This window comes from Acartia tonsa, chromosome 13 (genome assembly GCF_053477335.1).
Source record: "Acartia tonsa isolate MP-2025a chromosome 13, ASM5347733v1, whole genome shotgun sequence".
In the NCBI taxonomy this organism is placed as follows: domain Eukaryota; kingdom Metazoa; phylum Arthropoda; class Copepoda; order Calanoida; family Acartiidae; genus Acartia; species Acartia tonsa.
The window spans coordinates 22,007,424-22,032,001 of record NC_137272.1 but is presented as its reverse complement, the minus strand read 5'-3'; the positions used below and the strand labels follow the sequence as shown (position 1 = coordinate 22,032,001).

At 30.6% G+C, this 24,578-nt stretch overlaps 1 protein-coding gene across 3 annotated transcripts in view; it reads right to left on the bottom strand.

Annotated features, from left to right (window-relative positions):
• Positions 1 to 24,578, bottom strand: part of LOC145304022 (uncharacterized) — a 528,912-nt gene that overhangs the window by 219,983 nt on the left and 284,351 nt on the right. For all 3 annotated transcript variants that reach the window (XM_080145773.1, XM_080145774.1, XM_080145775.1), the window contains 2 exons: positions 22,904 to 23,026; positions 6,377 to 6,487 (listed from right to left, as the gene is read on the bottom strand). In XM_080145773.1, the coding sequence (XP_080001899.1) occupies positions 6,377 to 6,487; positions 22,904 to 23,026 (234 nt within the window). The remainder of the gene's footprint in view (positions 1 to 6,376; positions 6,488 to 22,903; positions 23,027 to 24,578) is intronic.

Here is a 24,578-nt window from a genome sequence, read left to right as displayed (position 1 = left end):
TTACCCCTTTTCAATATAAAAATTAATTTTGAAAAAGTTCGGTCACTGATTGTTCATAAAAACTTATGTTCAGACCGGCAAATCAGAGAGTATGTTTATACAACTTTGGGGACCATTAATCATTTACAGTCTAATGTCCCCTCCTTGCCTGCATCTAACCCTTTTCTGCCAACGCTGCCTATCCTATTTGTCTTCATTTTAAGTCATTAAAATGAACCTAAAGTATATTGTGATAAGGATCTGAACTCCATTATAAAAATATGTATATTCTGCATCATATGAAAATAGAGGTTTTAGAGATCGTCAGTTTTTTTCAGTCAACTACATTTGTAAAAACAAAGCTTTTCTATACCTGTGCCGGAGAGGTGTTATTATTCATTTAAGAACGTTAAAATTTTCCTGTAAATTTCAGACTTGGCATAATGATTCCTGCAACATTTAGGTACAGTTTTGAAAGCATAGCAACTTTATAATCATTACCAGAAAGTCGGTATGTACATTATAAACATGATGATTTTTGTCTTTTAATTATATAATCACCCATTTCACTATATTTTCAGAATATGGATTCCTGCGGCCATAAGGTATAATGTTATAGGCGAAGCACCTCTATAATAGGGTCTTAAAATGTAAATAATCTATATAAGGCATTATCAAGATAGATATTTGAATAAGTTTAAATATACCCTACATCTGTAAATATTCGCCTTTCTTACTTTTCATTTGTTTTGCTTCGCTTTTATGGATATTTTTCATGTGCAAAATGACGTTCATATGATTATCTAACTTAAATACATACAGACACATTGAACTAAAGAATAGCTTTTCTAAATAAAGAAATGATCATATAGATATTCCTACCCTTTCTAGTACTTTTAAACCACTCTAATAATCATACATTTGTAAAGTGAACTTTTAGAGAAAGAATATATATCATAAAAAGTGCTTTATATGCAGAGTAGAACGGGGTTATTCTTATTGAAAGAGAAAATATAAAATAATAGGTTAAATGCTGGAAAGGAGGAGAAAATTAGGGTTAAGTTATTTTACCATTAACCTAAATCCTGATTGGTTAGTTCAAACTAGCAGTGTCCAAACTTTTCAACCAATAATTTCTAACTACACAATGGGTAATTTTGTATATCATCTTAAAGGATGTATGTACATCAATCTATTGTCCATTATCTTATCCCTTAAGATCCCAAATAGACATGAAAAACTGCATCCGTTCATCCTGTTTATATTAGCATGCATTATAATAAACCTAAGGGATATGACAATGGACAATAAACTATTTTTATTCAGAGGGGTCTATGTTAAATAGGTATTTACTCAAAAACAGGAATATAAATGATCTTCCACAAATTATTATTTTTCATCCATTAACCTATCTTTCAACCATGCTCTAATAAACCCTTAACCTTTTATAGGATGAAAAGCATTTATTCTTTTTAATATGATGCACTTTAATTCGTCCGTCCGTTCGTTAGCAATGTTAGCAGGAGAAAATGTGGCTATCTTGGCTGCTATTTAAGATTTTAGAGTATCTACTCTATAACTATATCTGTGTGGAGATAATTTTGTGGTCATGACATGTGATATTTTTGGTTGCTATTAGAGATAGAGGTTTAAAATTCAATGAAAAAATTATCATGACCAATGAGAATCTACTCTGCACAATGTGTCAATCTATTATTAAAGTAATGTTTAAATTTTTTTAGGAAAACAGATATAATATAATTCATATATGTTAGTCTATCTCCAGAGATCTAAGGGATAAGACAAATAACGATATACAACCCCAATGGTAATAAACAAAATTAACAATTTTATGGTTTAAATTTAATTAAAGTAACCAAATTTTTAAAGTACCAATATATTACACAATCCAATGTCCCCTCCCTCCTTGATCTTACTATCACTGTTTTCCTGGGATATAAACATATAAGAAATAAGAATATAAACCAGCTGCCATGTCAGGTCTAGACGCAATAAAACTGGCGTCACTGCACTTCCGCATAAAAAATCTTTGATAGAACAGCAAAAATAAAAATAATGTCAAATAATATAAGAGCTACCTTTCTACAAATAGCGATACATATTTTTCAAACAAATGCCTAAGTGAGAATCCAAATATTCATCCAATATATATTCTACTTTGAATAACGGAAAAGTTATCATCATTTCATAAATATAAAACATAATTTGGCAGATTCATATTTGTTTTTCTAGAAACCTTTGAAAGAGGGTAAAGGTTAAAGAACAATTAATACAATAATTTGTAGAAAACAGTGTCTAATTGAGCATGGCAGTGCAGCCGCATCTGTATACAATGTACAATGTTTTTCAGCTGTTCGCATCCTCCCGCCTGATTTCGATAAACTTTGTCACTATGGTGGTTTACCTAAAATTGCTTAGTCGAGCACAGAAACTTCTATATAAGGTTGCCATAGTCTTCGTATGATTGTCATTTAATTTAGGTCAGCTAAGGTTAGGTTATGTTGGGTAAAGGGCTAGAGCACCGCAGTGCGAGGCATAGGGAAAATTCTCAAAGGTTAGGAAAAGGACGCCCATCTACCTCATTTTTAGTTTATTTTAAAATACGGAAAGGGGCTCGCTAAGCATTATTAGGGAAAGCACCACAACCTCAAATAGGCCGCTAAGCGAAGAAAAACTATAGTTACGCTATTATCAACCAAAAAAGTGTGCGGTTGTCGAACCCTGTAAAACAAGTGTCTATAGAGTAATTTATCAATTACTTTTTACTATAAAGTATTGTAGAGTGAGTTTTAGATTTTATTTGTTGAGCATTATACAATGATATTTCATTGGAAGATAATTAAAACTTCAAACTAAAATATGGAATTAAACAATGAATTTTGTACTTTTTTTCTTTTTTTTGTGGTTATTTGAAAAAGAAGGTCATAACCCTCTAAATAGATATAAAAACTAAATTCCACTAAAAAAGGATATATTATTCATCATTATGATTTGGAATCAGATAAAAGACTGATTTTTTTCCAATTGACCAAACCCTGAACATTTCATTCAAACTTCCACATTATTCACTAGATTGTTTTAATAATCAAATTTTTTTGAAATACTGCTAATTTTTTTTTTTGCTAACATCTAAAGCACTTATATCTATTCCATATGTTGAAAAGAGGAATACATTTTTTAAGTTCCCATTTCTCTTGCTAGATGTAAGTACGTAGCTAAAAATATTTTATTTAAATTTAAAAAAAAAAATAAGTATCACCTAGAAGCTTTTTTCCCATTCAACCCTTAATGAACATTTAAAAAAGTATTTTTTCATATTAAAGTGTTCAGATATCTTAAAACTACAATCAAATGAACTTTGAAACCCTCTATTTTACACATTTGCCTTTTGTTTGAGCCATATTTATCTTAGTTTATTGTCTTGCTTTTTTAACTTTAACAACAAAAGCAGAGGAAAAAAATTTGTTTCCTTGCTTTGCCATATACAGGCAAATACCATTATTGGAACAAATACATGTTTTTCAGCGGGGTCCAGCTACTATACAAGTTTATGCTACAAATTTTGGGTATAGTCCCTTTCGTGGCAACGCACCTTTAGGGGCGATTCTTCGTATTTTTCACCATAGCTTTTCTCCTATTTCTAGCCCCGGTGGGGGGCTCTAAACCTGCGGGGCCAATGGCCTAACCCTGTGCGCTATCACCTAACCCAATATAACCTAACCTATAAAAAGCCATTTTAAAAATACGATGAATCGCCCCTTAAGGAACTATTCCGCAAATTTTTAATGTGGGGTACTTAAGGAAATAAGTTATGGAGGTAAAGGAGGAGTCGAACCTCATTGCTATCAATTTTAGTTTTACAAGAAAAGGACAAAAATTGGAGGTGGGGCGCTGGACCTATTATAAATTTTATTGTAAATGAGATTGAGTACCTCATCGGTTCATTCAGAGGTTAGAGATTTGAAATCTTATCAGAAATTACACCGATGAAAGTTTCAGTAAGCTAGGACAATTCCATCATATTTTTCACCAAGCCTAATTGCTACAAAATAACCATGAAAAATTTTAAATCGATACTCGAAAAAATTTGGCGTACAGAAAACCTTAGTTTTAGAAAACTTCTTCTTTTAAAATTGTAGCAGTAAAAACAAATAACAAGTAAACAAGAATAAAGGTATAAGAAAATAGAAGATTAATTAATCCTCTGCTCAATTATTACAGAAAAATTTTGCTTTTGGTAGTGTAAGGCTGAGGTAATAAAGGTACTAAGAAAGAGAGGGAATGTCTGATTGAGCCAATAAATGAATCGCATCGGAGCATACATAAAATCTCATTGGTTGAATTAAACTGAAGTTTTCTAGATTTTTTATTAGAGTTAATTCGAGCTGTTCTTTCAACTTTTACTCGAATCAAGTCCATCACATGAAGTACTGCCTTCATATTGTTGTTTTACATCTATGTTTTATCTGTGCATTAATAATAAATATGCTTCATCTATTGCAATCGTTGTAAAATAATAAAAATCTCTTTATGAATTTAAGTTAATAAAATCATATTTATTTCTTGAGTTTCTATTAAAACAAAAAAATAATATCTCGGACTTCAAATGTACATGATTTATAATCTATAATTCGTAATTCGTATCTATTATAAACATTTAAAATACATAAATTTATAGTTTGTTTCATGTTTACCTCGAAATAAATTATATAAAAATAAAATAACAACAAATAGCAATACAACAGTACGTTCGTTACGTTTTCAACAGGACCTAGCGTTGTACTGTGTATACACTGTACACATATGGGAAAGGGAAAGGGCATATTTTTTTCATTTTGTTCATATAAAGAGTCAGCTGTAAATAGTCGCATTTCTTAAGATAAAGCTTTTCTCACGTAAATTATATCGTGTTAAAATTTATTTTCTAGTATAGTGTAAAGCATATTACAAATCCTTTAATAAGTTAGCTATGAATTGTTGAATTCCTTAATATAAAGTTAGCTTTCTAGAAATTATATACTCGAAAAATTTTGAAGTTTTTTGTCAGCTGATGGAGTTCCTTTGTCAGATTTACGAAAAAGGGGTTCACACTATAGTTCTTCTCTCCTATTTCTATTGCTGAGGTACCAATAATTTTGATTCCATTCCCCCCTCCCTTCCTGATAGGTAATAGAAACACATTTTCTGCAGAGAGCTTCCAATTTATTTCAAAAGTGTTTATACACAATACATGCTAAAACAAAATATAGCAAAAATACAATTTGAAAAGAGAATTAACTTAAGTAAAAATCTAATGAAACTGGGGTATAACGCAAGGATGGCGAGATCTACTCTAAAAACTATACTAATACTAATCTTTTAGGAAGACCAAACAATCTACTTAATTTGCTAATATAAAAAAAAATACATTTTACAGCTTTCAATAAACACGGAGTTTGAAAATAAATTCAGCGCAAGAAGATTTGTATGTCAACATAAAAAGTAGTTTTTTTTCAGTTTATTTAAAACCTAGAAAAATTTATATATTTTTCCTTATTTGAAATAAGATGGAGGAATAAATTTAACAGGGTGAATCATATAATATTCTCATTTAGGACTTTCCAAAAAAGATTTTGTATCAAAGTGTTAAGATCAACAAATCAATAATTTGGCTTTAAGAAATTATATAAATGACTAAGATTACTAAGATTAAAGTCACACTAGCATTCAAAGCAGGGTGTCGGAGCCGTTTAATTTTGATGCGGCTCCGGCTCATGCTCCGGCTCCTACCTTAAAATTAATATATAAATTTTTGTTCATTATTGAATTTGATAAAATAAAATAAATAATATAAAATATTTTGCTTTTATTTGATTAAAGCTATATAAAAGTAGAAGGATGTGTGTCTATTTGTTAAGTAACAATAGTTTTTCAGTTTATTATATGGAAATAGACCGTTGCCAAATTATAATATTACTTTAAAAAATCATTTTTAGCTAATCTGGAGCCGGAGCCGTTTTTAACGAAAAATACGGCTCCGGATCCGGCTCCGGCTCCACCAAAAATGTTGCTACTCCCGGCTCCGGCTCCGAAACACTGATTCAAAGACTTGTTCCAACCAGGGATCCTAAGGGAAAAACATTGGACAATAAATTGAAGTACTTCCTCAATGATGATAAATAATTACAAATTTGCTGAAAGTTTGGACACTACTAGTTTGAAAGCAACCAATCAAAATTCAACTTTGAGCCAACGAATAAGATAAAGTTTATATAAAACTTTAGGTACCTGTGTAACTAACTGCCCAATGAGTCCTCCCTCCCTGGTAATTAATATTCCAATATCCCATTACTCCCTGGCCCGACCCTAACGTTATAGTAAGTTACGACAGTCCTACCTTATCCAGAAAATCCGCCTCCGTATCTGAAGAGGCTCCGCCCCCCGCCTTCTGCTGGTTGATCTCGGACAGCTCATCATCTGTGTAATCGTCAACACTTCCCTCGATTTCCTGAAAATAATGTAGCCATTAATAAAAGGAATCGTCTTCAAAATTTTCTGCAGTTAACCTTAAAGTACCTTGTCGAGCACAAAAACTCTACAACCCCATATTTTTAAAGAAATTGAAAATATGGGAAGAGGGGGATTTTATTTGTTTATGACTTTGGGTATGGTTAGGTTATTCAAAATAAGTTTTCAGTGCTCAATAAACCCTTTTAAGGGAAAGAACAAAATATAAAGAAGGTGAGTTTGTGTATGAAATAAAATCTCGTTAACGGATCTATCGATCACTCTATAATTGTCAGGGAAGCTTAGCAATAGTCCTGTGCAGGTTTTTCTATGTAGAAAAACGAATATTTATGAGCCTTAAAAATTTTTTTATTTGTGGACTTTTTTTCTGTATGGAGCAAACTTAATTAATAGCTTATTTGTTAACAAACATAAATGCATTAGAAGAAGGGGGACTGGAAGTGTTAAGGGGGGGGGGGCACTAGTAGCTAGGGTGTTTCTTATGGATTAATCTGAGATTATATTGTATGTTTGTAAAGTCAAACAAAGCAGGGGCGACAGATTGAGATATGAAGGAGCTGTAACATAAGAATTAGAACATTACATTCAAAATTACTAAAGAAGTTAAAAAGCGTTCCTATCACTGCTATGTCAGATAAGCAACATTAGTGGTAAGAGTTGTAGGAATGCCTTTGTCTAATACAGGCGCAACTCATTACCATGCTCAGTTAGGACTTCCCAACAAAGGTTGTGCAATCAAAAAGTGTTGGTTGTCTGTTATGTGTTATTTAATTGATATTAGCATGCTACTGTAAATTAAACATCAGTATACAAACATGTTACTATCTGAGTGGCAGAAAATTTGGTTCTAAGTGTCCTAGTAAAGAATTGGACAAGACAATAGATTAATAACGATTACAGCATGCTAATGTATACTAAAACACCCTAAACAAAAATGATCCTTTCTGATCGGCGGAAAAGTTGGTTAAAAAGTAGCCTAGCCTTGAGTTTAGACTTAAGAAAATAGACAAGGTTAATATCAATTACAGCATGCTACCGTATAAAAACATGATCTCTTTTAAATGGCGGAAAAGTATCCTTGCCTTGAGTTAAGACTTGGACAAGATAATAGGTTAATAGACTGTGTTATTACATTTTAGGATTACTGCATACTAAGATGGGTGTGCTATTAATTCCGCGGAATAAACATTTCAACAAATCCGCCAAATTCATAAAAGCAATTACAATTTCCAGCAATTGAAAAAATGAATATTAAACAGATTAGGTACCTAATCAAATTGATAATGATATAATCTCAAAATATCGACACTTAAAATAATTAAAAAGAAGGTGTATCAACTTTTTTTTTTATAGCTGGCCGGTTCTTTTAGTAAGTAGTAGATGTAAAATTTTTCATAGAATTCAGATATGCAATCGGTTTTTTTGTAGACCTCTTATTTTTTAAGTAATTTAAGTTTTTTAAAAAAATAATTAAGTCGGTTTTAAGGTACTAAAACGCAACAAAATAAAAGAATAAAATGGCCAGTAAGAACAAAAATAGTAAGATCTTTAATTTGACACCTTACTTTTAAAATTCTGTTGAGTAATTATTGAAAAAATCTATTTTTTTAACCTCGGTTTAATAAAAACTTTAGACCTAAATATTTTCTCAAACAGACATAAAAAACATGGGTTCATATATACCTTTAGAATCAGAAAAATATTACGAATCCATTGTAAGCAAAATTGAAAAAAAGTAAAAAAATAAAAAAATGGCCAATTATATTCTTGGTTCAGGCAACACTATCGTCTTCCCTTTTTTACCCCCTCTTTACCCCCTTCCCATTTTTATACTCAATTCAAGAATTAAGACGTTGCCTGTACAATATAATATGATATTTTCATATAATTCCTTTTATTGTAGTTTATATACTATATTGTAAACTTTTTTTTTCAATTTTGCTTACAATGGATTCGTAATATTTTTCTGATTCTAAAGGTATATATGAACCCATATTTTTTTACCTGTGAAATGATAAAATTAAATTCAAAGTTTTTATTCTCGTGGGTTTAAAAAAATCGATTTTTTCAATAATTACCTGACAGAATTGAAAAAGTAAGGTGTCAAATTAAAGATCTTACTATTTTTGTTCATAATGGCCATTTTCTTTCTTTTTTTTGTTGCATTTTAGTACCTTAAAATCGACTTAATTTTTTTTTTTTAAACTTAAATTACTTAAAAAATAAGAGGTCTACAAAAAAACCGATTGCATATCTGAATTCTATGAAAAATTTTACATCTACTACTTACTAAAAGAACCGGCTAGCTATAAAAAAAAAGTTGATACACCTTCTTTACAAATATTAATTTAAAACAACAAGATTTAGCTATTTTGATACAATTGCGTTTTTGATGCATTGGCATTTCAGATAATTTGCGTTTTTATTAAATATGCTTTTACATTTTTGTAGTAATACAGTATTACATTGTTAACTATTAAACGGAAATGATCACACAACCAGTAAGAAATACTGGGTTTTAGAAGATTTTTTTTATGAAGTATCACTTCAAAAATTCTGTTCATACTACAGTAAAATATAATATGAAATTGTAATTACAAATTACTGCATACTAACTTAGTTAAAACTGGTGTTCTTACGACGTGTTTATTTATTAAAAGCGAAGCTTTTCTATAATTAGGGTCGGTCCGTCCGTACGTCCGTCCGAGATAGATAGCTTTTATTCGTTAATTTAGGCATGTTAGAATTGTCCTATTGATTTCAAACTTTGCATGATATTTCCTGTAGTACGATTTAGAAAGCGTAGCAACTCTATAATCATTACCAGAATGTCCGTACGTCCATTTTAAACATGTTGATTTTTCTAATTTTTTAACAGCAAATTTTTATGTGATCTAATTATCCGTTTGATCTGATTTTTGGTATATTGATTCCTGGGACAACAAAGAACAATATTTTAAGCGAAGCAACTCTATAATCAAATCCTAAAAATGTAAGTATGTCCATAAACTCAATAAACATTATCCAGTATCAAGAAGTTTTTCAACAAATTTACTTACAATTTTGCTTCGACTCTTATACTTTTATATTCTGATAATTCAGTTTAGACACTACACAAGTGTTAATGTCTGTTTGTCCTACCGTTTTAGTGCTTCGCTTTTATGGATGTTGTCATCCATGTTAAATTAAAAGCATCTTTCATAATTGAACCCACTTCACCTTGATTAAAATCAATCTTACTTCATTTGCTTACGAGTTTAAAACCATTATACCAAATACATAAAGGGAAGGAGAAGACATTGGACTGTAAATTAGGCTGGAAATCAAAGTTGTAAAACTAAGTTTTCTTATTTGTTGGCTCAAAAATGTGGATAATTTTATTGAATTGTGATTGGTTGGTTCCAGACGAGAAGTGTCAAAACTTTTCAACCAGTAACTTTTATTTCTAGTGGGATAATTTTGTTTATAATCATTAATTAATAAAATGATTCCATCATGATCTTTATTGGCATAACGTCAATATTTTTCGTGGGTTTGTCTGGACAAAATCTTTAACTAAGTTGTCAAAAATTCAAACATAACTGTCTCTCCGAACGTTCTGAATGAAAATATAACAGTAGCACAACGAATAGATAAGGTACTTTCCCTCAAAAAGCCTAGCGAGCACCAAAACTTTCTTTATTTTAATAAAACTACGCCAAATTTGCTTTGCAAAATTTTAGTTCTTGTGTCATAAAAAGGTACCGAAAGATAAACAAACAACAGTCATTATTAATCAAAAGATTATGTTTTTTTTCCCAATTTCAAAAATAAAATAGATAAGATGTTAGCGTGTCTATCTATCAACAATAATTTGGTTCTACTCTTCAGAGAAGCTTTATTTAGGTACAGGAAAATTCATGTTATTTTTTTAGGGAAGTTGGGACTCAAGAGAATTAGTTCCTACGAATTTCAATTAAACAAAATTTTTTCTTTTAAATTAAATAAAATCTAATGGTGAACAGGGGGGGGGGGGGTGCGTCGCCCCCTCCTTCTGCGGCTAAGTCACTATAGTAAACATTAAAATTACAGAGTAAAATATTAATAAAACTAAAAGTAAAACTATAAAGTCATTGTAAAGTTAAGAAATTACAGCGTGTTAGAATTATAACATTCTAAATTTACATAGAATGATTATATCAAGGGGGTTAAAATATGAAGGTAATAAGAAAAACAAGGATGATAATATCCATAAAAATGTAGCGAAGCACAGAAACATGAAACAATTTACCAAGGCCCTAATAAAAGCTAAATAAACAGAAGGACAAATTAGGTTATAGAGGAATCCTCTAAAGGAAATTCAGAAGCAAATTTCATGTAGCAGCCAAGAATACATACATAACATTAAAGGTGGATCTATTAATCTATTCTAGGAATCATCATTAAAAATTATTTTAATTTTAATTTTAATAATAGAAATACATTAAGAGGGTTTACATTATTCTAAATACAGAAATCTAGAATTGAAATGAAAATATTGCTAATTAAAGTTAAAATATTATCATATTAAGCAAGCTTTGTTACAATTACAGCGCAATGCTACTTCTACAGGGTTAAAGGGATTTTTTCTGTGCTGTAAACAATCCCAGGGATCTTAAGGGACAAGACATTGGACATTAAAATGTACATACCAAAAGATGACAAAAAATTAACCCCTTCTCAAGATTGAAATTATTGAAGCCTGATCCATCTAATGAAGGTTTAATACAAGTTTTTAAGCCAACAAATGATAGAAGAAGTTAAGAACGAATGTTTAAAACTTTGGGTACCAGTATAATGTACACTGTACTTTTTCATTTAACTCTCCCTGTAACACTGGAAAATTGCAACTGTTTTAAGTATGGTGTTAAAAATAAGAATATTCCATAAAAATAAAGTTTCATTCACGTAGAAGTAAAATATAGGAGTTGCAGGTTTTCATATGTACATATAGGTTTTATTTTAAGTAATGCACCTACTTAATAATTAGTGCATGTATGTTAAATGACGGTATTCAAATGACGTTAACTGACTTTACCTAACAAGTCTGAAAAAATTCAAGTTTGACATCTTAAATTACATCAAAAGTGTTTTGTTTTTCTTATTGCCTTGCTACTTATTTATTTCCTTTAATTATGAAAAATGAGGAATGGGGAAAAAAGTAACAGGGTGTCTTTTTGTCTTTCTATGTGTATAGAAGTATTTCGCTAACCACTGCACTGGACCGATAATTTTTTTTACACTGACACTTATCATAGATCCAGGGAAGGTTTAAAACTATTTAGAGGGAGGGTACTTCTTCCATTCCAAGAGAAATCGTCAATTTCCCCAACCTCCCACTAGTGCCTTTAGTATCTATAAAGGCTTTTAACCCATCTACTTTATTTAAATCTAGAGGTATTCCATAAATGAAATTTACGAACTCTGATCCAAAGATATGTTACCCACAAAACAAGGATAAAATTCAAAGATTTTCAGGGGGGGGGAGGGTGAGGAGGGTGCGAATGCTTTTAAAAAATTCAAATGGAGACCAATATTACGAAGGTAGACTCACACTTTTCCTCAACAGTTTAGCGGATTTAAAACCAACACGCAACAAGCGGTCAATGGATCCTATAAATAGACATATTTGCTGAATCAAAAGTGGTTTTACCTAAATTATATCTGTTCCTTCTTCAGGATTATAGAATTTCAAAGATTTTAACCAAAAATGTGCGATGATTTGACTTTAAAATAGCATTTAATCTTAATGTTCATGGCTTATTAATATAAGTTTGTCATATTTGTTGAGGATTTTAAACAATATTTCTATAGACAATTCAACACTACATATTTAGGATTTATAACAATGGTTATTTTATGCATTATGAGTGATATAAAAAGTCATATCAAAAGTACTTTATAATTATTAATTCTAATTGTTTAGATCCTTTGCCGTTTATTACACAGAAGTAAATATTTTTGTTCTAAACCATTTTGAATTTTATATGGATAAAATAATTGATATAATGAACAAGGATGACTACATCCATAAAAGCGAAGCAATGAAACGGTAGGACAAACGGACATAAACACTTGTATAGTGTCAGAACTCAATAATCAGAATATAAAAGTACAAGAGTCGAAGCAAAATTGTAAGTAAATTTGTTTTTAAAAAATCTGCTTAATAGAGGATAATGTTTATGGACATACTTACATTTTAGGACTTGATTATAGAGTTGCATCGCTTATAATATTGTACTTTGTTGTCCCAGGAATCTATATACCAAAAATCAGATCAAACGAAGAATTAGATCACATAAAAATTTGTTGTTAAAAAAGTTGTTAAGTTATCAACATGTTTTAAATGAACGTACGGACATTCTGGTAATGATTATAGAGTTGCTACGCTTTATAATCGTACCAAACTACTACAGGAATGACCATGCAAAGTTTGAAATCGATAGGCACAATCGCTATTTTTTATATTGAGCTAGTATATCTGAATTAAACACCAAATTATTGTCTTGTGTATTTAAGATTATTTAGCAATTGAAAACAATTATTATTTAATTTTGTATCTTATTTAAGACATGGCAAAACCTTTTTCAAAAAGTGATCATAATCTAAATAGGTCAAAGATTTTGGTCCTTGTTGATCTATAATTATATTTTTTTAAACAAGACTCTTTCAAGATAAAGAATAAAGGATAGAAGCATATACATACAACAAGTATCTTTAATAATGCAGGATTTTACGTTAACAAACTAATAAAGGTTAGTCTTTAGGTTAGATTAGAAAACCTTTACATCTCATTTATGCTGCTTGATTTTAATTTCTTTTAAAATCAAGCAGCAGAAATGAGATGTAAAGGTTTTCTATATTTATTGTTCGTCTGTCTGTCCATAAAGGATAGATCTTATTGTTAATTTAGGCATTTTATAATTGTCCTATTGATTTTATAATTGGCATGGTTGGTTATTTCTGTAGTAATAGTAAGGCACGATTTAGAAAGCATAGCAATTCTACAATCGTTGTGTATTTACAAAAAGTTGATTTGAAACATTTTTTATATTCCTACTACAAAAAGGTAGAATGTTATAAACAAAGCATATCAAAAATGTAGGAATGTCCTTAAACAGTATCCTTAATCAACTATTAAGTTGTTAACTAATTTGACTAGGTATACATTATTAATGTGGTTGATAACTTAATTCTATCGTGTCTTTTTTACATACAAAATTCCGAGTGTCAATGACAACATCTATAAAAGCGAAGCTATAAAACCGTAGGACAAACTGACATTATCATTGTACAGTTTTAGAAGTGAATAATCAGAATATAAAGTTATAAAAGTCGGAACAAATGTGTAAGTAAATTTGTTTAATTGTTTGTAATTAAAAAAACTGTTTGAATACAGGATAATGTTAAAGGACATAATTACATTTTAGGACTTGATTATAAAGTTGCTTTGCTTTAAACATTGAACTTTGTTGTCCTAGGAATCAGTATTCCAAAAATCAACATATTAAAAATGGGCGTATGTACATTCTGGTAATGATTATAGAATTGATACGCTTTCTAAACCGTATCTAATTAGTACAGGAATAACCTTGCAAAGTTTGAAATCGATAGGAAAATTCTAACATGTCCAAGTTAATGAAAAAGGTAATTGTTCCACCTAAAAAGCTAACTGTTACTGACGGACGGACAGACTAACCGACCCCAATTGTAGAAAAGCTTCAATTAAAAAAAAAGTATATGTTGTAAATCAATTGTGCCAGTATTTTTAGTTAAATGATATATTTATTTTTTATTACTGTTTTTACTTTCTAAGTTTAAAATTTCAAGGTAATTTCAAGGTAAGAAAAACAAGCATTAATTAAAGTCAGAAGTTACCCCGTTGACAATTTTATAAGTTATAATTAATCTACAAAAAAAGGTTTTTAAAACAACTACTGCTTTCATGTGTTAAGGGTAATATACAGCATAAATATTTTACATCAAAGGCCATTTTAAAGTCAAATCATCACACATTTTTTTGTTAAAATCTTTGAAATTCTATAATCGCGAAGAAGGAACAGATACAATTTAGGTAAAACCAGTTTTGATTCAGCAAATGTGTCTATTTATAGGATCCATTGGCCGCTAGTTGCGTGTCGGTTTTAAATCCGCTAAACTGTTGAGGAAAAGCGTGGACTGGTATCTGATATAGAAATGAAAGTTAAATTTCCCTAAAATATCCATAATTCTTTTCATTAGCTAGATTTTTGAAATGCTGATTCCTGGACTTTCAGGCATAATTAATATTAACAAGAAAAGTATATCAATAATCTAGAACTAAAATGAAAATACGTAGATAAGCATTTGCATTCAAGCAATTTTGCATTATATTTTTTTTTTCAGTCTTTATACATCGCTGTCAGCCTATATTTGTTAATATTCGTTTTCCTACGGTACACTTGTTGACCGTTGCTTTAAAAAATGATTTCACCCTTGTTTAAAACAATCAACACTTTATTAGCAAATATTCCAAATACTTTGGTGCCTGCAAAATTTAATGAAAACATAAAATTAAGCAGCTGATATTTCACCCCCCAGGAATAAATGGAAAGTATGAATGATGTCAATTATTTTTGAAAAAGCAAGGACGATTACAACCAATAAAATTCTGACTTTTGTAACTAAACATTATTGGCTAAGGCAAGACGTCTTATAATTTAGCTGTTGGCAAATTAAAAGTGAATTACAGACAGACGGAGCAGTCCACTAACAGGAGAGGGGGAAAACAATTGGAAGGTAAATTAAACTGGTACCCAAAGTTTGGGTATAGTCTCTTTCGTAGCAACGCACCTAAAGGGGCGATTCTTCGTATCTTTCACAGTAGCTTTTCTCCTATTTCTAGCCCCTGCGGGGGGCTCTAACTCTGCGGGGCCAAATGCCTAACCCTGTAGGGCAATCACCTAAGCCAATATAACCTAACCTAACCTAAAATAACCTATAAAAAGCCATTTTAAAATATGACGAATCGCCCCTAAAGGGGCGTTGCCACGAAACGGACTATTCCTCAAAGTTTTATAACCACGTTAACTAATTTGTTGCTCAAAATCTTTGGATGTATTGAATTTTGATTTGTTGGTCCCAAACTAGTAAAGTCCAACCTTTTCAACCCCATAATTGTAATGTACAGAAAAAAGTTGGTTTGTTTTTGTTAATTGGGGCTGTATATTAATTTATCGTCCATTGTCTTATCCCTTAAGATCCCTTACCCACTATATTATACCTTCCCTATTTCCCTGGTATTTTTTTAACACATAGTTAAATTTTACTAGCTGTAAATATAAAATAACTATATCTCGTATTTTTCATGTATTATACCAAAATTAATCACCCCACCCCACACTTTCATAATCTTTTTTGAAATTATTTATGTTTGTTATGTTAGGTTCTTAATAGCCCCTCATGGATAATCACCTTATAGGGATAGGTCTAATCGGGAATTATGAATCAATTTTCAAAAATATGAACCACGCCAAAAAGACTTACTCTTTTAGAGTTCTTGTTTATGCACTTGGTTAAAAAAACTCAAATTTACTGGAATATATTTAAGGAGGATAAATTAATCTTCTTTCTCTCAAAAATCAAACTTTTAGGGGCAGACTAATTTAAATATAAGTCAAATATATGTAATACTAATGAAATAATGAAATCCTCAAAAAAAAAAAAATGAAATATTTATTTAATAGGTATAAAAAAGATACAGAATTTAAAATGTATGTTTGCTTATCTTTTGTTCTAAAGCAAAAGATCACTTAAACAGCTTGCCTTTAAATTGGAACCGTAAGAACTATCTTGGCACTTCAGACGGTTTTAAGTTTTTTTCATGGCTAAGCAGAGACAGTATAAAGTCAAACTTTATTCTGGCAAGCCACCTGTTAAATTCTAAAAATCTAAGCCACAGTTGGTAGGCTATTCATTGCGTTTGTAGAAACATATTAATTTATCCAAAGCAAAATAATTTTCAGCTGTAGCAATAGAAAATATTTTTTTAATTTGCGCTGCTACCGGACCCAATTACTTTATAGGGGATATTTTAGAAGTCGTTATCTATGCACTCTTAACAATTGTATTTTATAAATTGCACATTAAATCTGTCATTCCTTTGAATACCTTGCTGAATACTATCCTGCTACTTCCCACGGATACAAGAATAGGAGAATGGACGATAAAATGAACGGACCTCCGAATTTGCATGTCAAAAATTTTGCATTTTGTTGGTAATTTTAGAAGGAAGAAATCATTGTTAAAAACATTATTGTTTATCTTTAAAATTGAGATATAATTTTTCTTCTATTCCCACATCCCTGCATTCGCGGTTGCAAACATTTCTCAATGTTAATATGCCATTATCTTTCAAAATTATAATAGCTCTTGTTTTCTAAGACAAAATATTATAAATAGTTAGGAAATTTGTTAACCCTTACAGATCGGGGGTTAGGGTGCAAAAACGACCTCTCCCCTCTTACTTCTTTGACTCATATTGTATCTAGAGTTCTAAAAAAGGAGTGTGTCCTTAATTCACAAGGGAAATAAATTTTCATTCCTTTACATGATAAAATAACATTCACTTAAAAACAAAAACAGAAACTGTTTTTTTAATTTCAATTTAAAAAACTTTCCAATCGGAGGTTTCCCTTGGAAAATGAAAATTATCAAAGGTCTCTGAGAGGCAATAGGAAGCATCAATTATGGAGGTGTCAATCTGTGAATTGGATTTTCTCCAGTTGCAAATTAGCTGCCATTGATTAATTGCCATTAATAAAGAATTTCTATTAAATATTTAATCCATGAAAAACTGTAGTAGTCGCAATAGTTAGTTAGTCAAAGCCGTATAATGACATGCACTACTATTTAGGCCTCAATTGGTGTCCGAATAAAAAAGATAAAAAAAGAAAATCTGAATAATATAAATTGAAAAATAATAGGAATTTTTATGTATGACTTTTTTATGATCAAAATAATGAAATGAATTAGTTTTTAAGATTAGTATTTTATTTATGCTTATAACAATCAGAGTTTGGGGTTCAGGTTGATTATAATTGGTCTATAAAAAGTTAAACTTTAATTTCAACCTACATTTGGGGTATTTTTGTTTATCAATACTGGAGGGTAAATTTATTTATCCTTATCAGTTCCAACGTAAAAGATAGTTATTAAATATCCTTTTTTATCATATTTTTTGCAAATTTAAAATTGTTTTTTTTTGTATAAAAACACTAAAAAAGGCCTATGTAGAATATCTGTGGTGTGGTTACACTTCCGCACATGTATTTCAATACAAAAAGAGAGGACAATGGGCAGTGGAATTGGGCAGTTTATTACACTAATCCCCAAAGTTTTATAATAACGTTTTCTAATTCGTTGGCTTGAGTTCAGTGAATATTGATTAGTTGATTCATTAAGTTGAGTGTTCAAACTTTGCAACCATTAATTTTAATCTACAGAAGGGGTACTTTTGTGTATCATCATTGGGGATGTACATCAATTTATCGGCCATTGTCTTATCCCTTTAGATCCCTGATATCAATATGAAATCATCATAACCGTACATTATTAAAATAGCACAAACTGCCCAATTCTTTTATCATTAAACATCACTTGTTTCTTTACCATTGTGTTCTTTTGAATCAATATAGATGTGATAGTATGAGGAAGTGAATGCACACCCTAATATGTATGTCATTACTTTTTTACCAGGCGCCACAAATATTTTCAACAGGTTTTCAGGATCTTATTAGGCTATTAGCTGTTCTTTTCCAATTTTTATTGCCCGTTTGGAAGAGTAAATTGTACTGGTACCCAAAGTTTTATAAACAAATCCTCTTATCCTTAAGGACAAAATCTTTGAGTTTTGATTGTTTGGCTTAATATTTTACAAACTTAATATTAATAAAATGGTGATTTAGATTACTATCATTAGGAATGTACTTTATTTTATCGTCCATTGACTTAAACCTTAAGATCCATTATTCCTAACCATCAAAGAGAGCTAAAGAGGACATTGTGTAAAAACTAAAATCCTTAAAAAACAATTTTGTTTACCATTATTATTGGTATCTTCTTTGTTTTAATTATAAAAAAATTTCTATTGGCAAAAAAGATAGGGCATAGGTTTTTAAACAGTTTTAAACAGTTAGAATTTAAACCCTCATAATGCCATTTATATTGCATTCAAAACTAAAGCTCTTTAAACACACTGAATAGGAACAAAGCCATGAGCCATAATTCCATTCCCCCACAAAATATGCAAATTACATTTCTAAATTGTAACAACAGCTGATTTCTGAGAAAATGCACTTTGGCATGTTTTTACTGAGAATTGGTAATAATTAAATGGTTGAGGGGTGCCAATGAGGAATTTAAATGAATGATTGAGAGTGTGCCTATTATCTGGGCCTACTGAGCTTAACCAAAGATTAACTTTACTTTAGAGTGGTCTATTAGAGTATTTTATGAAAGTGCATTGCAAAGAGTTCAAAAGAGTATAATATAAAAATAAAAATGAGTAAGAATGCCCATTTTCTGGGCCTACTTACTTTAAACAAAGATTTATTATAGTTTCGAGTGGTCAGTTAATGCCTCGTCTTTTTGATAATGCATTACAAAGATTTTTCATAAAAGAGAATAAATTTTGACAATAAATAACTTGCAAAGAGTTTACACAACAATATGAAATCAAAGGAACAATTTGGATGAATGATTGAGTGTGATAGAAGGGAAAAATAAGTATTCTAACGTTTTTATGATTTATCTTAAATAGGAATCAAAAATAATTTCCCTAAAACTTTTCAAACGGACATACAGACAGACAGACATTTCAAGTAACTTTGCTACTCAAAATAGCTTACTGATACATCTAAATGAATTGAAAAGATAGAAACATCTCTCTGACATTTAAACTCTATTATGTTAATGAATTGTAATGAATTGGTTGGTTGTTTAAAAAATGTCTGAATATTTGTTGGATGTGTGGTGAAGTAGTATGCCAAGAACAAAAAGTTAACAAATATTTACATTTAAAGGTCATCAGGAGTACAGGGACAGGAAAATGAAATAGAAATCAATGTACTTTCCATTCCAAATGGAGTGGTGCTATTTCTACAACCAACAAAAGTACTATCATTGTTTTTTTTTGACAAAAAGTAAGTGTATAATTGTCCATTTGATTATTAGTGTAAAATTGCAATATTTTTTACCCACTGGCAAAATCGCACCTTTAACACTGCCATAAACACAGTTTCATTGTCATAGTAAAATTACACTTATTATCATATTCTCAAAAGAGTTTCAAACTCACAAAAAAATCTATGGCATAATAAATAAGAAAATAGTTTAAAGTATAGCAAAAGAACGGCAGAGTTATCTCCCATGTGTTTTCAAGCTGAAGGGTATATCACTTGATCCTTAAGAGGTCACACAGTTCATTATTAACGTACTTTTCAGTAACAATTAATCTTAAACAAAAAATTAATTAAGAGGTAAACAAACAAATAAAGGATTTAGAATTAAATTGTTTTAGATGCTATTGTCAATTTTCTCAAAAAAAGAGACATAAAAGGCCTATGATGTAAATAAATTGCTACACATGAAAAATCATGGTTTGCAAAAAAAACTAATTTGTTCCATTCATTGAAATTGTAATAAATAATTTTAATAAGGGTATCATCACTTTTAAATAATTACGAAAATTTTATCATATCTAGGTATAACTGTTTAAATTGCAATAAAATCTTTTCATAATCAAATTGTTTGTTAGAAAAGGTGTGAATCTTTTCAAATTTGTATTGATACAAATACAAACTTGGTGTGCAATCACAAAAGCATAAAATCAGGTTAAAAAAACACACACAAAAATGATTATATTAGCCAGTCTCGGAGTAGTCGAAAATCAGAATAGAAAAATAAATACAGAAAGCTTGTAATGACTCAATATAATTAAATGCCCTAAAATCTTTTTTATCGCTATTTGTGTTTTTGCAGAAATCATAGCACACCAATTGATTCTAATACTTATTGTAATCCTTACCCCAAATATGCATAACATACACACACACTAAGCCAGAGGAATACTAAGGGAGGGAGAAGACATTTGACTGTTTATTACACTAGTCCCCAAAGTTTTATAATAACGTTTTCTTATTCGTTGGCTTAAAAACTTTGTTTTTTATTGAATTTTGATTGGTTGGTTCATTGAGTTGAGCATCCAAAGGTTTCAACCACAAATTTAAACCTACAGAAGTGGTAATTTTGTGTATAATCATTGAATATGTACTTATAGTACATCAATTTATCGGCCATTGTCTAATCCTGTCAGATTAATTGGTATAGAACAGATTAGAACAGAAAAGATAAAGAATCAACAATGATCAATCCCTTTAATCTAATGACGATCTCAATAGGTCCCCTTAATGGCTAAGGAAGTCTTGTTTTCTTTCTTTAATCGTCACGCATCTGACATACCAAAAGTGTTAAACAATTTATCCACCATTGTCCTATCCATGGATCCCTGCTTAAACTAGGCACGTACATTTGCTCGCAATTTAGGTTGAAAAGTAATGGGGGTGTGCACTCACTTCTGCATATGTATCACATTATCAACAGATCAGAACTGCATATTATTACAACAGCAACGGCTGCCCATTTCCGTTGCTTATCCAAATTCATAATAAATAAAACAACATTATTTTGTTCAATAGATATCTTAAGAACACTATCTTTATATTTAGATGGGAACTACAAACTATAATACAGTAAATCTAAGGTTAAAACATAGATACAAACTTAAAAGAACTCAACTAGAGACCAAAAACTTTTGATAGGAATAAAAAATGCTATTTTGATCATTCTGATAAAATTTTAGCACAAATGGTGGATTTGGTAGAAGGTTGGGTTGGGGGAGGGGGGATTGAATGAGATTTAAAAGGAAAAGATTTAACATGATTATATTCATGTTAGGCTGGGTCGATTTTAACATAAGAACATCTAATATTTTGAAACTGTTTAAAACGACTGAATTTGAAATTTAATATAATGATTTTAGTCCAAGGCAGATTTTCAGCTATTTTTTGTGTAAGCGGACGTATAAAAGTATGGACAATACCCTAAATATAGGAAAGCTGCTCTAAAGTTGTTCTTTATGCGTATAAATGTATTTCATTTTCAGAAAGGGAGAGAGTAAATATTGGACAGCATAATTTGGTTCCAACGTTTTTTATAACACGTTAACTATTTGTTGGCTCAAAAACATTACTGTTTCCAAACTAGTAGTTTTAAACTTTTCAACCCATATTTTTTATCGTAAGAAACATATTTTGAGATAAATTAAAAATATTCCCAAAATTAAGCCAGCCTAATGCAGAGAGACGACCATTTAAACCTATCTTTAAGATTAGGATATCCATACAAATGGAGAGAGAAGTATCTTGCAGATTAGACCCTTATACGACGACGTAGCCATGGATTTATTCAAGAAAAAATATTAAGTAAATTTCATTTATCTATATATAAAAAGAAACAGAAGTCTAAAAGTCTGTTTGTAGAGAAGGATCTCGCTAACCGTTGGACTGACATGGTTCTGCTTTGCCGTGAGCCTTTTTAGTGAATCCTTGGAAGGTTTGTAACTATTTTGGGAAAGGGTGCCTCTTCCTTTCACGCAGGCAGGAAGGGGACATTTGACAATTAACTATTATTCAGAGTTTTATAATCATAATAATTAGGGTTGGCCAATTTTTGGCCAATTTTGGAATCCGAATCCGGAATCCGTTTTTTAATAGCGGATTCCGGATTCTTATTTGGTAGGCTAAAATTAGCGTTTTGAGTTTTTTCATTTCAACTCCTCCTCTTTAAAGGCAAAGATTTTCATCATTATATATAATATCTTTTAAAATCTGGTTCGATTCTCGGAAGAAATTATAGAGAACACCAAGAACATTGATTTTTAGGACATATGTATGTAGCACTTAATTTTAAAATAAGAATCCGGAATCCGCAAGGAATCCGCCACTTTTTTTGACGGATTCTTTAGGAATCCGGAATCCGAATCCGGCCCAAAAATTCGACGGATTGCCATCACTAATAATAATATCTGATTCACTGGCTAAAAACATTGGATATTTTATTTGGTTGGTTCTTAACTAGAAGTGTCCAAACTTTTAAAAACAAATTATTCAATTACAAAAGGGGCAATTAAATTATATTAATCATCTCTGAGGATGAGTATCAACTTATTGGCCATTTTCTTATCCCAAAGATCCTTAATTAATAAAAAAATTAATGAGCAAGACACTAAAATGACTTTCTATCTACCTAAATTACCTAACTATATATCAATCACGCCTACCTTAATAGATCCAGAAGTATCAACATTATCCTCTGTAGCAGTGGGAGTATCACTATCATCATCCACTACTCCCTCAACCAGAGAGTTCAGGTCAAAATCTGACGCTGGGTCGTCAACAGGACACTGAAACAAAAAATTAAATTGGATTATAGTTAGCAAGGACGATTCAATCAAAAAAATACTTTTTAAATAAAATACTGATATTTTTTTTAAATAGGGGGGGGATATTTTTTTCTATCTTTAGTGAGGGGGGTTGGGGGTGTCCCACCCCTTTAAATAGCTTAAAACCACCACAGGACCACTAGGTGTATTCCCTGAAGAGTAGACTCTAAACGGTTTATTGGTTACTGAGATCTTAAGCTTCAGACGGAGGACAAACATCCAGCTACTTTGTATCATAGATAATCTGAAAAGGTAAAATATTTTTTTTGTAAATCCCTTTAGGTTTTACTGTGTAACTAAATATTAACTAAAAATTCAAGTACCAGCGTAATTTACTGTCCAATGTCACCTCCCTCCCTTAGCTCATTTGGTATTATATTTTTAGCTAAAAACTATTGTTGTACATTTGTGTTGAAAAATCAAGGATTACTTTACATTGGCAATGTTCATATTTAAATACTAATAAGTAATTCAAATTTTTAGCAAATCTTGAAAAAAAAACATCCAGACAGACTATTAAATTACTAAAGGGAGAATTTCGCAAATAGTTAAAATAAATAAACTGATCATCTATAGCTATGAGATATTTAATTTTATTTTACCGCAAATCGAGGGATCTAAAGGGATAAGACAATGGCCGATAAATTTATGTACAATGTAAATCCCCAATGATGATACAAAAAAATTCAAATTAGTGGTTGAAACATTTGAAAGCTTAACTTAATGAATTAACCAATCAAAATTCACTAAAGTCCCCAAAGTTCTAAAGCCAACGAATGAGGAAACACTATCATAAAGATTTGGGGACTAGTGTAATAAACAGCCCATAGTCCCCTCTCGTTTTTATGCTATTCAGTGCAAAATTATATGACAGATCCGTAGGAACACCAGGCCACTGTCCCCGCCCAATCATAACGGAGTAATTTCTGCATCAGAGTATTTCATGCAGAAATGGATAGGAAAAGGCTTTGGAGCCTGTAGGGTTAAAAGCTAAGACAGGTCTACCAAGAGATCGAGGTGATATGGGACTGTAAATCATATTAGACCCCAAAGTTAAAAGATTCGATCTCTTATTCGTTGCCTTAAATTTTGAGGAATTGTATTATATTTATATTGGACTGAACAAACCTTCAGTGTCTAAACATTTCCACTAATATCATTAAGGAAAGATTTAAGTACACCTAGGTAAGATACATGTGTTTTCATATTTCATACAGTTAAGTTAGGATAAAATGCCATACGTCCTAGAGTATATAATCTGTATCGAAATAAGTTGGTATAAATTAGAATCTAGTCATTAACGCACTATTTTTAGCTTTTTAATTGTAATCTATTCCTTACTCCTTAGTAATTCAGTTATATTATTTACAGACAAGGCTCTTCCTAAAAACTCAAAATATAGTAGTGTAACAGTACCTTGGGGTGGAAATACAGATTGAAATCACACTGTCATACTATCCCATATTTACTAGTCTAAATTAGGCACGTAACAAGTTAAAAATGGTGTGTATTC